General features: G+C 38.2%; 1 protein-coding gene across 4 annotated transcripts in view; it reads left to right on the plus strand.

Annotated features, from left to right (window-relative positions):
- Positions 1-17,448, plus strand: part of LOC106803103 (uncharacterized) — a 300,006-nt gene that overhangs the window by 89,633 nt on the left and 192,925 nt on the right. Inside the window, exon 1 of one of the 4 annotated variants that reach the window (XM_087431286.1) lies at positions 15,764-15,881. The exons of the other annotated variants lie outside the window; for them this stretch is intronic. Within the exon in view, the coding sequence (XP_087287412.1) occupies positions 15,824-15,881 (58 nt within the window). The 5' untranslated portion in view covers positions 15,764-15,823. Of the gene's footprint in view, positions 1-15,763; positions 15,882-17,448 lie in introns of those variants that run through there. 4 annotated transcript variants of the gene reach the window in all.

The following is a 17,448-nucleotide window of genomic DNA, read 5'->3' on the forward strand; positions in this document are numbered from 1 at the left end:
TTAACATGTGAAAATATTAAATAGATGGAGAATTTTGGTGGAAAACTGAATATTATATAATGGGATCAACTGGCAACTTGAGAATTTAAAAATATAATAACTGAATTGAAGAACTCAATCGATGGGCTTGATTGATTAGATACAGATGAAGAAAGAATTAGTGAAGGGGGAGATGGATCTGAAGAAAATATCTAGAATGAAAAGGTATCATTTTCCAGTGTGTTTTTGAGGGCAGCGTAACCTTAGTACCAAAAACTGACAAGGATATTATGAGAAAGTAAACATATACGCCAACATTTCCCATGAAAATAGACAAAAAAATTCTAAGCAAAATATTAGCATACTGAATCCAGCAATATTTAAAAAGGGTACTACACTACAACACAGCTGAATTTATTCTAGGAATGAATACATGATTGGGTTAACATTCAAAAATTAATCAATGCAACTCATCATATTAATAGAATAAAGGAGAAAATTCATGTGATTATCTCAGTAGTTACAGAAAAAGCATTTGATAAATTCAACATGCTTTCATGATAAAACTTTGCAAGCTGGGAATGGAAAGGAACTTCCTTAATCTGATAAACCATTTTTTTAAAACCTACAGTAATGTCATATTTAAGTGAAATGTTGAATTTTTACCTCTGAGATTGGGAATGAGACAAATTTGCCTATTATTATCACTTCTATTTCATGATGTACCAGTGGTCCTATCCTGTATATGTTTGGGAGTATTTATGTATATATTTTCTTCAAATCAATAAGAAATACACAGGAAAAAAAGGGCAAAAGTGTTAAACTGGTATTTCATAAAATATGATATTAAGCAAACAACAAACTTTTGTAGAAATGCTCATCTTCATTAATTATCAGGAAAATGGAAATTTAAATCACAATGTGATACACAGCCAACAGAATGGTTCCTCTCATACATTGCTGTAGGAGTGCAAATCGTGTAACTACTTCCCATAATCGTTTGGCAGGATCTACTAAGATTGGGCATACGTGTATCTTAAGACCTGGCAATGCCCAACACAAATACGTGCTTCAAAGGCATGTATGTAAACATGACATTAAACAAATACCAGAAATAACTGAAATGTTGAAATACAGAATTATAAATAAATTGGGTATATACATACAGTGGAAAACTATACACCAATGAACAGTAATGAATTATTGCTACACACAATAGAAATTAATCTCACAAACATAATGTTAAGCAAAAGAATCCAGATACAAAATTATGTGCCGTATGATGCTATTTCAAGTAGCTTTGTTTGTAATAGCAAAAATCTAAAGACAATCCGAATATCCATAAACAGGAAAATGGATACACTGTGAAGTATTCATGTAATAGAAGCCCACAAATAGTGAAAATGAATGAACTAGCATTTCATGCACAAAAATATTAAGTGAAAAAAGCAAGGCTTAGAAGATAGTAAACTAATATATTGTTTGGAGATTCATATATATATATATATATATATATATATATATATATAGTACAACTATGAGGAGGGAACAAGGGAATGATGAACCCCAAATTCAAAATAGTAGTTTCCTTTTATAAAATGTAAGCTTCATGAGTCAGGGCTTTTTGTCTGTATTTTCATTTTACTGTTTTGCAGTACCTAGAACAGTGCTTGACACATAATAATCACTCAAATAAATTTTTTTTTTTTGGTGAGGAAGATTTGCCCCGAGCTAACATCATATCCATTGCTAATCTTCCTCTTTTTTTTTTTTTTGCTTGAGGAAGATTAGCCCTGAGCTAACATCTGTGCCAGTCTTCCTCTATTTTTTGTATGTGGGATGCCTCCACAGCATGGCTGATGAGTGGTGTAGGTCTATAGCTGGGATCCAAACCCGTGACCCTGGGCCGCCGCAGCAGAGCGCATGGAACTTCAACCACTCGGCCACCAGGCTGGCCTCAAAATAAATATTTTTGAATAAACAATAAATGGAGAGAGAGGGATTGCTATGGGAGTTGCTGTAGGACTGGTAAAGTTATGTTACTTAAGCTGGACGATGGGTACACAGGGTGTGTGTAACAATATTCCTTATACTATATATGTATATATGAATATGCAGTCTTCTGTATTATGAAATATAACATAATATAGTTTAAAGTTAAAAAATACCCTACTGAATTTTCGTACTGAGAAACACTACAGGTGAGGTATAAAACAGACATCCTCATCCCATCCCTCAGACCTAACTTATTGCTGCCTCTACCTTGGGCCTCATGGGAGGTGGGTGGGAGTGCTGGGTATAGGGTGAGTGGTAGTCACAGGAAGAGTCTCAGGTTGGTTGTCCCCCTATTTCAGGTAAAAAGAAGCAGATTACAAATCAGCATTTTTACGTTATGATTTCACATCAAAATGGCCATGTTGGTATGTCCTGCTTTGTGCCCATGTGAAAGCTAAGGAGTGGAGAAGAAAAAGAGAGAGGTAGGTCCATTTGAGTGGGAGGGATTTGAGGTCATGGATGGCTTTTAACAATGAGTAGTATTTAATTCTTATTTCTTTCCTTTCTTTAGCTCCAAAGAGAATTTTCACAATATATGCAAAAGTCTCTTTTAGATGAGTCAGTAAAAAATATCTATACCAAGGCATCTCCAAAATACAGTCTTAGAAAAGGGGAAAATTGCCCAATCTAACCACATGACGTACGTAGTCTGCCAAAAATACCATTTCCCTAACACCACGAGGATCAAATGAAGATAAATCCTATTCTTCAGTTTCTTTTACCAATTTTTTTTGTCTTTTAAAAACAAGCCATCTGTTTAAACAATTTGGAGGGTGAATGTTCTTCTCAGTGTGTCAGTTTCCACAGAGTATTTTAGTTCATTCCAGCAAGTTCTGACTGAGAGCCTATGATATGCCTAGCACCTAATGGAAGTGTGGACATCAGTAGGTTCTAGTTCAAAAACAACTCAAATCCAGAACAAAACCTCTACCCCAACCCACTTCATGACTTAAGAAACTGGGTAATTTCATTCCCTGCTGTGTTATCCAGAAGTCTACTTTGGTTTTGTTGAATGTTATGTGCATATTATCTTAAAAACTTTTATTCATTAGGATACCTTAAAGATATTACAAAGAAAAATTACCAACTTCAATAAGATATTCTGCAATAAGTACACATGATTAACAAAGAATTGATATCAAAATATGTTAAAATGCCTACAGATCAATCAGAACAACACAAACAATCCAAGAGAAAAACGGATAGAAAACAGGAATAAACATTTCAGAAGAGAAAACACATGTGCACAAGAGATGCATGAAGAAATGTTCAGTATTATTAGTGATCAGGGAAATACAAATCAAGATCACAATGAGATACCATTTTACTGATAGTTGAGTGGCCAAAATGAAGAAGGCTGACAATACCAAGTATTACAGAGGATGTAGATCCATAGGGTTTCATATACATTTTTGGTAGGAGTGTAAATTGGTGCCATCTCATTGACTCCTAGCTTGGCATTATCTCCGAGAGTTGAAGATTCACATATTCTATGACCCAGCAGTTCTACTCCAGTGAAATGCTTGCACATGTCCAACAGCAGACATGTACGCGAATGTTCAGAGCACCACTGTGCACAATAACAAAAACCTGGAGACAACCCAAGTGCCCATCAATGGGTGAGTGGATGGTTAAACTGTGTTATATTCATCAATGGACTATAATATAGCAGTCAAACCAAATGAACTACAACAGCCTACAACAATATGGATGACTCTCAGCAGCATGATATTAAGTGAAAAAAGTCCCCAAATATTGTGTAAGCGTGATATCCTTTTTATAAGGTTAAAAACAATCAACATAAGAAAATAAAGTTTAGAGTGTACAGCATGATGACTATAGTTAACAATACTGTATTACATATTTGAAAACTGCTAAGAGAGTAGATCTTAAAAGTTATTGTCACAAGAAAAAAATAGTAACTCTGTATGGTGACAGATGTTAACTAGACTTATGGTGATCATTTCACAATATATACAAATATTGAATTATTATGTTGTATACCTGCAACTAATATAATCTTATATGTCAATTATATTTCAATAAAAAAAGGAAATATGGTCTTTTACTCTGTTTTGATATATGATTGTATATACTTATTAAAAAGGAAAGTACAACTTACAAAACAATTGAATTATTAAATATCTCCCACAATATTAAAATATTAAAAATAAAATTTAGAAATAGGCAATTAAACTATTTAAATAGAAAGCAAGAGAATAGTGATCATGGTATGCAGGGTGGAAGGTTGCAGAAGAACAGAACTGGTGTAGCATCAGTGTACCATACACAGATGTTGGCTACTGTGAAGATCTTAGCTTTTATTTTGCACGGTGAATTTGGGGCTTATTATGGTATAAAATAACTAGCCAAATAAATATAAGTGCATCGTGCAAGGATCAATGATGACTGTGTCATGAATCAAGGATTATAATTAATCCAGTTCTGTGCATCTGAGGCTTGTAACAAAGAAAACAAACTGCTTGCTGTAAAGAGAAGATAAACATAAAAAATGTAGAACAATTTTTAAAACTTTAAAAGAGAACATCAGTGTACCACTTCAAATCATTCTTGGTACCACCAGTGCTATACACAGTATGGAAACCACTGCCCTGACATATACCAGTGAACAAGAGACAGTTTCTGTTCTCAAGGAATTCATGGTTGGTAGAGAAAGTAAACAAATGGATAATTAAAACAGAGATAAGTAAGTGATAAGATAATCATAAAGAAGTAAGAGAGCACAGGGCGGGGGGCATGAAGCCAGCATGGGCATGGTGGAAGTCATCCTAAGAGGATGTAAAATCTAACTTTGTACTTGAAAGGGCAGGATATTTTAGGCAGAGAAATCCCATGTGTCCCTGAAGGTGGGACAATTGAGTTGCTGAAAGTTGTTCTATTTGACTGAAGCAGAGAAATGGGGGAGGGCTGGAGAGAGGGAGAGAGATGGGCCTTGGGAAATCAACAGAGGCCTCATCATGAGGGGCCTTGTAAGCTAGACAACAAGCTTGGGGTCTTATCTCAGGAGCCACGGGGAGCCATCAAAAGTTTAAGCCAGGGAGTGATATGTGTAGACTTTTCATTTTCTAAACAGCAGAACCGGAGGCAGAAAGAATCAGTTAGATTAGGGAGAGGCTGAGGCAGGTGTCCATGTGGGCCATGGTGCTGAATGGAAGTAATGGCAGTTAGGATAGAGAGAAGCAGGCAGATTAGGGAGTTATTGAGGAGGTGGAATAAGTAGGACTCAAAAGACTTCTTAGATATAGGGACCAAATAAGAGGGGCGAGTCAGGAATCATTCTGACTTTGGATAGCTGGGAAGATGGTGGAGCCGGATGCTGCGACTTGAGAAAATGGGAGAAAGAACATGGATATCTTGTACAATTCATCCCACTTGGTTTGGCACTGGTTCAGTGTTGCACAAGCCTTTTCAAATGAAGCTGAGATTTCTCTAACAAAGGATGGCTCATAAGCTCTAGAAACGACAGAGATCTTCTTGTTTCCAAACACCTGGATTGAGTTGGTAAAGACACTGTCTCAAGGTATCATGGGAGGAATCTTTAAATGAAGGTTTCCAAAATCCATGGCCTCACATTATAAAAGCTGCTTCATTTTATTTTGTAATTCCTGGATTAGTTACTTGCACGGCATGAAGTTTAAGAGTATTGCTAACTATTTGTGCCACTCACCTCCAGATTATAAAATGAGAGTTTCTCTGAGATTATTTTCCTTCTTTTTGAAAGCAACATAATTACCATGGCTATACTGGGAAGCAGCTAAATAATAAAATATTTTGCTTCAAATACAACATAAAACAATTGCACATATTCTTTCGTTTCATACAGTAGGCTATAAACAATGAAAGGAAGCAACATTAATTTCCTATAGAGTGATTGCCAAGATGAAATTTTCTGATCAGTGGTAAAATAGGAATGCATGGACTTGCATTGTGTAAGAGTCCTGTGAAACAGCCAGTACTGTGGTCAATTTTATAGATAATTCTCCCAGAAACCTCTAAAGCAAGACAGCCATGGGAGTGATGCATTGCCCCGCTTTAAGAAATATTGTCCCATTACCTCCAAATCAGTCTCTGGAGGGTTTCTGTTAATATCTGGCCTTGGGGAGAGGAGTGAATAAAGATCTATGTTTGTGGTACTCATGTGCAGGCAGAGAAAAGGCTAAGGGAAGTAGAAATAGTTTACATAGCACCTAACAAGGATCATTAATGTTAGTTACCAGTTCTCACATTGCCAGTGCGTGTATTTCTGTGGATGGTAATATGGCAAAGTAGTTAGCAGAATGAAATTTGGTGTCAGATTGAAGTCAGATCGTGGCTTTGCCATTGAATTGCCACATTAAGAAGCAATGTGACTTTGAACAAATTATTTAAACTCTCAAAATCTTAGTTTCTTCATTGATATAATGGGACAATATGCTGCTTCCTTGGGTTTAATAAGTTAACACATGCAAAGCATCTACACCAGTACCTGATCATCATAAGCATTCAACAAATGGAGATAATGTAAGTAAAGCAACATAAATGTATACTAATGATCCATAGCAGACTGAAGTTTGATATTAGACCTTTATGCCTAGTGTAACTAAAACATTGTAAAATACTTAAATTTCTGGATGGTTGATTTTTTAACCTACTCTACAGGAAACATAATATCATATCCATTGACTCTTAAGATGTGCTTTTCAAAATATTTAAATTAGAGGCATTGGCTCTGCCTCTACATACATATCAAAAGTTGTGGAAAGGATGACAGCAGCTTGGAAGAAAAATCCAGACCCAATAATAGAGCATTCTTTTAAGAAATGCTACATCATCAATGCTCTCGTTGATGGTGGATCACATGGTGGAAAAACACAGACACTGATGACCCTCATCTGCAAAACGATTCAGAAGAGCCAGACTCTGGGAAATTCTAGAACATACCTACTTCCATTTATTTTGATTATGCTTTCTGTTTTATATCTATACAACAGTAATGTTAGATAAAAATATATGTCTAACTAGGTCTACTTCTTAAATAGAGCCCTTTCAAATCAATATAAAATAAAAATTCTAGTGATAAAGCATTGTGTTTTAGTTTGTCAGTCTTTGTCATATTGGCACATAAATAATGGAACATCTTACAACTGATGACAAGACAACTTAGCTTTACAGGAATATGGTAAAGAAGAAAGTACGAACAGTCAAGAGAATTTAGAAAGGTTGATAAAGGCAGACCTATGTGGGTTCACATCTTAGCTCCTCCATTTCCAGGTATGTTATCTTTGAACAAATGACCATCCCTCTGAGCCTCTGCAGAATGACAGTATTACCTAAATCATTAGGTAAATTGTGTGGATTAAAGGAAATAATGTAGACGAAATGATTAACACCATACTGTGCAAGTACTTCAAGACTGCAATAGATGATTATTATTGTTATTATGATAATTAGTAACCTATTGTTTTATTTTAAAAAATCAAACTACTTCCAGCATATAATGTCACAGCATATAATGGAAAGCTATGTGTTATATCTGTCACCCACATAAAAATATACATTTAAATATATTAACGTAAGTTATAAATTAAGCTTCTGTATTTTTGTTTAAGCATAATATAAAAATGAATGAATGAATGACTATTCACCAGATTTGAAAGGTACTTTTATAATGGTTTGATTTAAAATATAATTTAAGTGCCTATTCAAAAATTTATGTTGGGGAGGTTGAGGGCACCACAAAGGCAGGTGGCCATCTTCCAGCTGAAACTGATCAGCAGGAGGACTAAGCGATTGCTGATCAAAAAAGTCAGGCCATGTGTGCTAAGAATACATGGACTGAAAACATCATTATCATCAACAGGGGTTTCAAACACAAGGCTTAAACTGGAAGACTTAAAGGCAGATACACTAACCTTACAATTAAACTGTTAGATGTATAGACAAGTATGAGGAATGCTCTAGGGTAAATAGTAGTAGCTATTACTTCATTTGACAACAGTTAATGAGATGATAGTGTGTTATAGATATATATGCCTTTCTGAAGATCCTCCTTCACTGATTTTCAAATTTAAAATAAAAAAATTTTTTAAAGAAAATAATCGTGATTCTCTGGTGTTGACTTAAATTACTTTATTATAATGTTACTCAAATGTATACATATAAAACTAGGTATAAGCAATTATAAAGTTAAATAGAATCATAGAAAAAATAAAAGCAAAATAGAGCCAATACAATTAAAATTGATCACATTTGTTAAATGTAATTGCTGAAGTTGTTTTGCAACCCGGTAACTGCTTGCAACATGAGTATGGTATTGACTGAACAAGGATTCCTTTGAGTTCAGCCCGCCGGAAACACCAAGTTGGGTGTGATGAGCCATTTTCCTGTCACTTTTCTCTGTTTAAACTACTGCAGAACCTTATCCCTTGCGTGACATGCATTTATTAAGTCTTTCTGCCTTCTCCTCTCATTCGCCTCTGATAAATATGTGGTTCCAATGCAATCATAAACCCAACTGAAAATAAGGACACCATAGTAATTATCTTTTGCTTTGTAACAAATACCAAAAACTCAGTGACTTAAAACACCCATAATCATTTATCTTTCATGGTTTCTTTGGGTCAGGAATCCACGAGTGGCTCAGCTTGGTAGTTCTGGCTTGGGGTCTTTCATGAGGTTGAAGTCAGATGGTGGCTGAGGCTGGAAGCCTTCATCCCTCACATGCCTGGTAGCTGGGCTAGGAAGACTTGAACAGCTGGGGCTCCTCTAGCAATCTGTGTTCAATCTCTCCATTTGGTCTCTGCAGCCTCACAGTTTCAGGAGAGCCCGATTTCTCATATGGTGGCTCAGGGCTTCCCAGGTGCATGCTCCAAGAGAGAAGGCCAGGTGGAAGCCATATCTCCTTTTCTAACCTAGCTTAGGAAGTCATGAAAGGTCACATTACCTCACTCTGTTCATTAGACAATTGACTAAGTCCTGCATTCAAGGGAAGGGAAATTAGACTCCACTTTTTGAAGGGAGGAGTGTGAGAGATTTTGCAATATATTTAAAAACCTCCAATATGTTTAAAAATGATATTGAGGCCGGCCCTGTGGCTTGGTGGTTAAGTGCGCGCGCTGCGATGCTGGCGGCCCGGGTTCGGATCCCGGGTGCGCATCGAGGCACCACTTCTCTGTCCATCCTGAGGCCGAGTCCCACATACAGCAACTGGAAGGGTGTGCAGCTATGACATACAACTATCTACTGGGGCTTTGGGGGCAAAAAATAAAATAAATAAAATCTTTAAAAAAAAAAATGATATTGAAATTGTGGCCATATTCAATTTTAAAATGTTCATCTGCATGATTCAGTATATGCTTTCATCTCGTTATAGATCTCATAGGGAATTCACAGATCCCTAAGATAAGGTAAGCCAATACCCACGGGTCTGTGGCCCCTGGTTTGAGAAAATTCAGTTATGCACCAATTATGATAACATGGAATGGAGGTTTTCTGAAATCATAGTGTAGGAGAGAATGGACTTAAAGAAATAGGAAGAGAAGATAAGACAAACTAGAAAGTATTTTGTGAATTGGTGAAGCTAAAGAGCTTGATTATATGCATGGATGACTTTATGTCTTTTTTTTTTTTCCTAATTTTTTGTTTATTGCAGTAACACTGGTTTATAACATTGTAAAAATTTCAGGTGTACATCATTGTACTTCTATTTCTGCATAGATTACATCATGTTCACCACCCAAATACTAATTACAACCCATCACCACACACATGTACCCAATTATCCCTTTCACCCTCCTCCCTCCCCCCTTCCCCTCTGGTAACCACCAATCCAATCTCTGTCCCTATGTGTTTGTTTATTGTTGTTATTATCTACTACTTAATGAAGGAAATCATACGGTATTTGACCTTCTCCCTCTGACTTATTTCACTTTGCATTATACCCTCAATGTCCATCCATGTTGTCACAAATGGCTGGATTTCATCGTTTCTTATGGCTGAGTAGTATTCCATTGTGTATATATACCACATCTTCTTTATCCATTCGTCCCTTGATGGGCACTTAGGTTGCTTCCATGTCTTGGCTATTGTGAATAACGCTGCAATGAACACAGGGGTGCATGTACCTTTACAAATTGGTGTTTTCAAGTTCTTTGGATAAATACCCAACAGTGGAATAGCTGGATCATATGGTGGTTCTATCCTTGATTTTTTGAGGAATCTCCATACTGTTTTCCATAGTGGTTGCACCAGTTTGCACTCCCACCAGCAGTGTATGAGAGTTCCCTTCTCTCCACATCCTCTCCAACACATGTTGTTTCCTGTCTTGTTAATTATAGCCATTCTGACAGGCATGAGGTGATATCTCATTATAGTTTTGATTTGCATTTCCCTGATAGTGATTTTGAACATCTTTTCATGTGTCTGTTGGCCATCTGTATATCTTCTTTGGAGAAATGTCTGTTCAGGTCTTTTGCCCATTTTTTAATTGGGTTGGTAGTTTTTTTGTTGTTGAGATGCATCAGTTCTTTATATATTTTGGAGATTAAGCCCTTATCAGAAGTATGATTTGCAAATATCTTCTCCCAATTGTTAGGTTGTCTTTTCATTTTGTTGATGGTTTCCTTTGCTGTGCAGAAGCTTTTTAGTTTGATGTAGTCCCATTTGTTTATTTTTTCTATTGTTTCTCTTGCCCGGTCAGACGTGGTGTTTGAAAAGATGTTGCTAAGACCGATGTCGAAGAGCATACTGCCTACGCTTTCTTCTAGAAGTTTCACAGTTTCAGGTCTTACATTCAAGTCTTTAATCCATTTGGAGTTAATTTTTGTGTATGGTGTAAGGTAAGGGTCTACTTTCATTTTTTTGCATGTGGCTATCCAGTTTTCCCAACACCATTTGTTGAAGAGACTTTCTTTTCCCCATTGTATGTTCTTGGCTCCTTTGTCAAAGATTAGCTGTCCATAGATGCGTGGGTTTATTTTTGGGCTTTCGATTCTATTCCATTGATCTGTGTGTCTGTTTTTGTGCCAGTACCATGCTGTTTTGGTTACTATAGCTTTGTAGTATATTTTGAAATCAGGGAGTGTGCTACCTCCAGCTTTGTTCTTTTTTCTCAGGATTCCTTTAGCTATTTGGGGTCTTTTGTTGTTCCATATAAATTTTAGGATTCTTTGTTCTATTTCTGTGAAAAATGTTGTTGGAACTTTGATAGGGATTGCATTGAATCTACAGATGGCTTTAGGAAGTATGGACATCTTAACTATGTTAATTCTTCCAATCCAAGAGCACGGAATATCTTTCCATTTCTTTGTGTCGTCTTTAATTTCTTTCAGAAATGTTTTATAGTTTTTGGTGTACAGATCTTTCACCTCTTTGGTTAAGTTTATTCCTAGGTATTTTATTCTTTTTGTTGAATTGTAAATGGGATGGTATTCTTAATTTCTCTTTCTGCTACTTCGTTGTTAGTGTACAGAAATGCAACTGATTTTTGTATGTTGATTTTGTATCCTGCAACTTTACCATATTCGTTTATTACTTCTAAAAGTTTTCTGGTGGATTCTTTAGGGTTTTTTAATATAAAATCATGTCATCTGCAAATAGTGACAGTTTCACTTCTTCCTTTCCAATTTGGATCCCTTTTATTTCTTTCTCTTGCCTGATTGCTCTGGCTAGGACTTCCAGTACTATGTTAAATAGGAGTGGTGACAGTGGGCATCCTTGTCTGGTTCCTGTTCTTAGAGGGATGCTTTCAGTTTTTCACCATTGAGGATGATATTAGCTGTGGGTTTCTCATATATGGTCTTTATTATGTTGAGATACTTTCCTTCTATACCCATTTTATTCAGAGTTTTTATCATAAATGGATGCTGTATCTTGTCAAATGCTTTCTCTGCATCTATTGAGATGATCATGCGATTTTTATTCTTCATTTTATTAATGTGGTGTATTACGTTGATTAATTTGCAAATGTTAAACCATCCCTGCATACCTGGAATAAATCCCACTTGATCATGGTGTATAATCTTTTTAACGTATTCTTGTATGCGATTTGCTAGTATTTTGTTGAGGATTTTTGCATCAATGTTCATCAGTGATATTGGCCTGTAATTTTCTTTTTTTGTGTTGTCCTTGTCTGGTTTTGGTATCAGGGTAATGTCAGCTTCGTAGAATGAGTTAGGGAGCTTCCCCCCCTCCTCAATTTTTTGGAAGAGTTTGAGAAGGATAGGTATTAAGTCTTCTTTGAATGTTTGGTAGAATTCACCAGGGAAGCTGTCTGGTCCTGGACTTTTATTTTTGGGGAGGTTTGTGATTACTGTTTCGATCTCCTTACTGGTGATTGGTCTATTCAACTTCTCTACTTCTTCTTGATCCAGTTTTGGAAGGTTGTATGATTCTAAGAATTTATCCATTTCTTCCAGATTGTCAAATTGGTTGGCATATAGCTTTTCATAGTATTCTCTTATAATCTTTTGTATTTCTGAGGTGTCTGTTGTAATTTCTCCTCTTTCATTTCTGATTTTACTTATTTGTGCCTTCTCTCTTTTTTTCTTGGTGAGTCTAGCTAAAGATTTGTCAATTTTGTTGATCTTTTCAAAGAACCAGCTCGTGGTTTTATTAATTTTTTCTATTTTTTTTTTGGTCTCTATTTCATTTATTTCTGCTCTGATTTTTATTATTTCCCTTCTTCTGTGGATTTTGGGCTTTGTTTGTTCTTCTTTTTCCAATTCCTTTAGGTGCATTGTTAGATTGTTTATTAGAGATTTTTCTTGTTTGTTGAGATAGGCCTGTATTGCTATAAACTTCCCTCTTAGAACCGCTTTTGCTGTATCCCATAAATTCTGGCATGTAGTATTTTCATTTTCATTTGTCTGCAGGTATTTTTTGATTTCTTCTTTGATTTCTTCGTCGACCCAGTCATTGTTCAGTACCATTTTGTTTAATCTCCACGTATTTGTGGCTTTTCTGATTTTCTTCCTATAGTTGATTTCTAGTTTCATACTGTTGTGGTCAGAAAAGATGCTTGGTATTATTTCAATCTTCTTAAATTTATGGAGGCTTGTTTTGTGGCCTAATATGTGATCAATCCTGGAGAATGTTCCATGTGCATTTGAAAAGAACATGTATTCTTTGGTTTTTGGATGGAATGCTCTGTATATATCTACTAGGTCCATCTGTTCTAGTGTGTCATTTAAGGCCACTGTTTCCTTATTGATCTTCTGTTTGGATGATCTATCCGTTGGTGTAAGTGGAGTGTTAAAGTCCCCTACTATTATTGTGTTACTGTCTATTTCTGTTTTTATGTCTGTTAATAATTGCTTTATATATTTAGGTGCACCTACATTGGGTGCGTAGATATTTACAAGTGTTATATCCTCTTGTTGGATTGTTCCCTTGATCATTATGTAATGCCCTTTTCTCTTTTTACAGTTTTTGTTTTAAAGTCTATTTTGTCTGATATGAGTACTGCTACCCCAGCTTTCTTTTCATTGCCATTTGCATGGAGTATCTTTTTCCATCCCTTCACTTTTAGTTTGTGAGTGTCTTTAGGTCTGAAGTGTGTCTCTTGTATGCAGCATATATATGGGTCTTGTTTTTTTATCCAATCAGCCACCCTATGCCTTTTAATTGGAGCATTTAGTCCATTGATGTTTAAAGTAGCTATTGATAAGTATGTACTTACTGCCATTTTTTAACTTTTTTTTTTTTCTTAGTGTTTTAGTAGTCCTTCTCTGTTCCTTTCTTCTTCTATACAGAATTGATGGTCACTTTAGTTTGACCTGTGTCTGAAAGCTGTACTCTTTAACTCCCCTCCTCCCTCCTTTTATGTTTTTGATATCATATCTAACCTCTTTTTTGTGCATTTGTATCCATTACGTTCTAATCATGGAAATAGATAATTTTTCCTATTTGTGGTCTTCTCTTTTCCCCTTAAATCAGTCCCTTTAACATTTCTTGTAGCACTGGTTTCTTGGTGACAAACTCCTTTAATTTTTGCTTATCTGGGAAAATTTTGATCTCTCCTTCCATTTTGAATGATAACCTTGCTGGGTAGAGTATTCTTGGCTGTAAGTTTTTTCCTTTTAGCACTTTAAATATATCGTGCCATTCTCTTCTAGCCTGTAAGGTTTCTGCTGAGAAGTCAGCTGATAGCCTTATGGGGTTTCCTTTGTATGTAACTTGACATTCTCTTGCGGCTTTTAGGATTCTCTCTTTATCTTTAATTCTGGACATTTTGATTATGATGTGTCTTGGTGTGGGCCTCTTTGGGTTTATCTTGTTTGGGGCTCTCTGTGCCGCCTGTACCTGGATGTCTGTTTCCTTCCTTAGGTTAGGGAAGTTTTCATCTATTATTTCTTGAAATAGATTCTCTGCCCCCTTGTCTCGCTCTTCTCCTTCCGGGACACCTATAACATGGATGTTAGTGCGCTTGATGTTGTCCCAGAGGTCCCTTAGACTGTCCTCACTCTTTTTAATTCTTTTCTCTTTTACCTGTTCACCTTGGGTAATTTCTTCTAGTCTTTCGTCCAGCTCATAGATCCGTTCTTCTGTATCCTCTACTCTGCTTTTGAGTCCCTCTAATGAATTTTTCATTTCCAGTATTATATTCTTCATTTCTGATTGGTTCTTTTTTATATCTTCCATTTCTTTGTTGACATTCTCACTGAGTTCATCTATTCTTCTCCCCAGATCAGTGAGCATCCTTAACACTCTTAGTTTGAACTCTCTGTCAGGTAGGTTGCTCATTTCTGTTTCACTTAGTTCCTTTTCTGGGGTTTTGTCCTGTTCCCTTACTTGGAATGTATTCTTTTGCCTCCTCATTTTGCCTCTTTCCCTGTGCTTGTGTCTACGTATTAGGTAGGTCAGCTACGTCTCCTGCTCTTGGATAGGTGACCTTATGTAAGTGATGTCTTAGGAGGCTTCCAGTGTGCTTTCCTCAGTTCTCAATGTTCCAGGGGTGACCCCTATGTGGGCTACCTGTGTCCTTCTGTTGTGGCCTGTTTGCTCTCCCTGTAGGCACCCAGGGAGGCTGAGTTATGCGCCTGGTCAGCTGTTGTAATGCTCAGCTGCTTGTAGTTGTTGTGGGCCCTTCAGTCTCTTTATCAGGTGTGGGGAGCCCCAGCACAGTTGGCTGCAAGTTCTAGTACCACATTTGTGTTGCAGTATTTCTTTTAAGTGAGTAGGCCCCCAGCATGGCAGGTTGTTAGGCTCAGGGCCTTAGAATTGCTGTAAGCCTCTAGCCTATTAGGTCTCTTGTCAGCTCTCTGAGGATTGCAGCTGGGTGGGGCTGGCCTCAGGCACAGGAGCACCCAATTGTTTCAGGCTTTGGAAGGTGGGGCAAACCTCCTATGTGGGTCTTTGAGAAGCACAAGTCTTCTGCAGCTGACAAGCCCTGTTGCCCACAGGTCCACACACACAGTCAACACAGTCCTGCCCCGTGTGAGCGCCCAGACCTCCCCAAGCGGACCCAGTCTCTCCACGGCGGGAGCCCCACACACTCCACCACCGCCCCACACTCTCCACCCGCTCCTTGTGCACACCCTGCCCTGCTCAAGTCGGCTCAGTTGCCAGGCTGCAGAGAATCCAGTCACCAATCTATGCAGGCCCACAAGTTGCCTGAGGGCTTGTTGTTGGGTGGGGCCAGTCTCTAGGGTGGGCTGCCTGCCCTGGCTGAGCTGGATTAAATTGGTGCTCTAGCGGGTGGGGCAGACCCTGCTCTAGCAGGCCTCAGGGAGAACTCCAATGGCGTCTGTGTCAGCACACTCACACCAGGCCACAACAATGGCCGCTGCCAATGTCCCAGTCCCTGGAGAGGTCTCACCCTTCACCGAGATGCACTCAGGGCCTATTAGGTGAGTTTCTTGTCACCAAAGCACTGTGCACCTTTCTTTCTGGTGATTTTTAGGATGCTTTCTGAAACGGGTGAGTTTGCACGCGGGCCTTTTAAGAGCCAGTTTTAGTTTCTTTGTGAACCGGGTTTTCTGGGGGTGCTCCCCAATGCTTTAGTAGCAGGCACAGTCAGATATTATGCCGCTGGTCTCGATTGTGCTGGGTCCACAAAATGCCCCCAGTGGGGGCGCTCCCCGGCTCAGGGCCCCGCGCCTCCAGGGAGGGTGCGTACCTGTGAGCTGCTCCCGGCGGCCGTGAAGCTGGAGGCTTGTGAAGGCGGCGTTTTTCCTCTCCAGAAGGGAGTCTCTGCCTCTTCCACCTCAGTTAGGATTGTCCGTTGTTGCAGGAGTTCCTCTTATCCAGTTTTCAGTTCTGTCTCAGGGGTAATTTTTCCACGAGTAGTTGTAAACTGGCTGTGTCCACGGGAGGAGGTGAGTTCAGAGTCTGCTTACGCCGCCATCTTGACTCTGCCCTGACTTTATGTCCTTTTAAATGCCTTTCCCACACGTTCTAATGATGCTTAAGAGGCCCACTCCGTAAATAGCAAGGACTTGATGCCGCGATCTTGCAGTATTCATTCATTACTCAGTAAATATTCACTATTAAGCAAAACACTCTTCTAGGTACTGGGGATATGTGAGTAAGAGGAATGCTGTCTCAATTCTCTGGGGTATTATGGGTCTAGTAGGGAAGACAAGCATCGAGCAAATAATTATAAATGTAATAAATGCTGCAAAAAGGAAATCATAAAGTGCTATGGAATGCTAACTTAGTGTGGGGCGGAGGCTGGAACAGGGAATGACATGGAAGCTAACATCCAGAGAATGAGAAGGAGATCACCAGATGAAGGGGAGATGGGTGAGGAGTTGTTTAGCTTTTTGTATATTGACTTTCAAACACTGTATAATATCTCATGCTTCAAACATTACACGAGAAAGTTGTGGCTACCACTGAAATAGATTTCTGGTCCATAAAACAATGTTGTTAAGGGATACATGCAATATGAATATGCCTGTCGATTCATATTTAAGAATTATTTGGTGACCTGCAAATCCTAGTAAGGCATAACCAGAGAACAGATATTTAAATGGCCTGAGGCAGTCCTCTGCAAACTGTCATCTCGTGAAGGCAGGCCATTGGGATCTAGATGGTTTTCAGACTGGCTAGCAGTGCAAGAGGTTGACTCCTGCTGGGCAGTCTATGCATCAGGGCCTCCCTTCCATGAGCAATTCGTTTCTCCATCTCTGCAGCTGAGAAGAGTCAAAAAGAACAGCTTACCTCCCATTGACTTCAAAAGGAGCCTGAGCCTGGGGTCTCTGCAGCTGGCAAGGTTTGCTTTCCTTGTATTTCCCACTAGTTGTCAGTAGGGCTTCCATGATTTGAGGGATGGCTGTGCCATTCCAAAAAGAAACAAGTAAGGTGAGAGACAGGGACATGACCCTTCCTGCCTCCTAGAGACAATTCAGCTGACTTGAACTCTTCCTTTCAAGGTGGGGGGCTGGAGTATGTCTTAACCCACAACTGGAAGGG

This window comes from Ceratotherium simum, chromosome 5 (assembly GCF_057802395.1).
Source record: "Ceratotherium simum simum isolate JZ-2026a chromosome 5, ASM5780239v1, whole genome shotgun sequence".
NCBI lineage: Eukaryota > Metazoa > Chordata > Mammalia > Perissodactyla > Rhinocerotidae > Ceratotherium > Ceratotherium simum.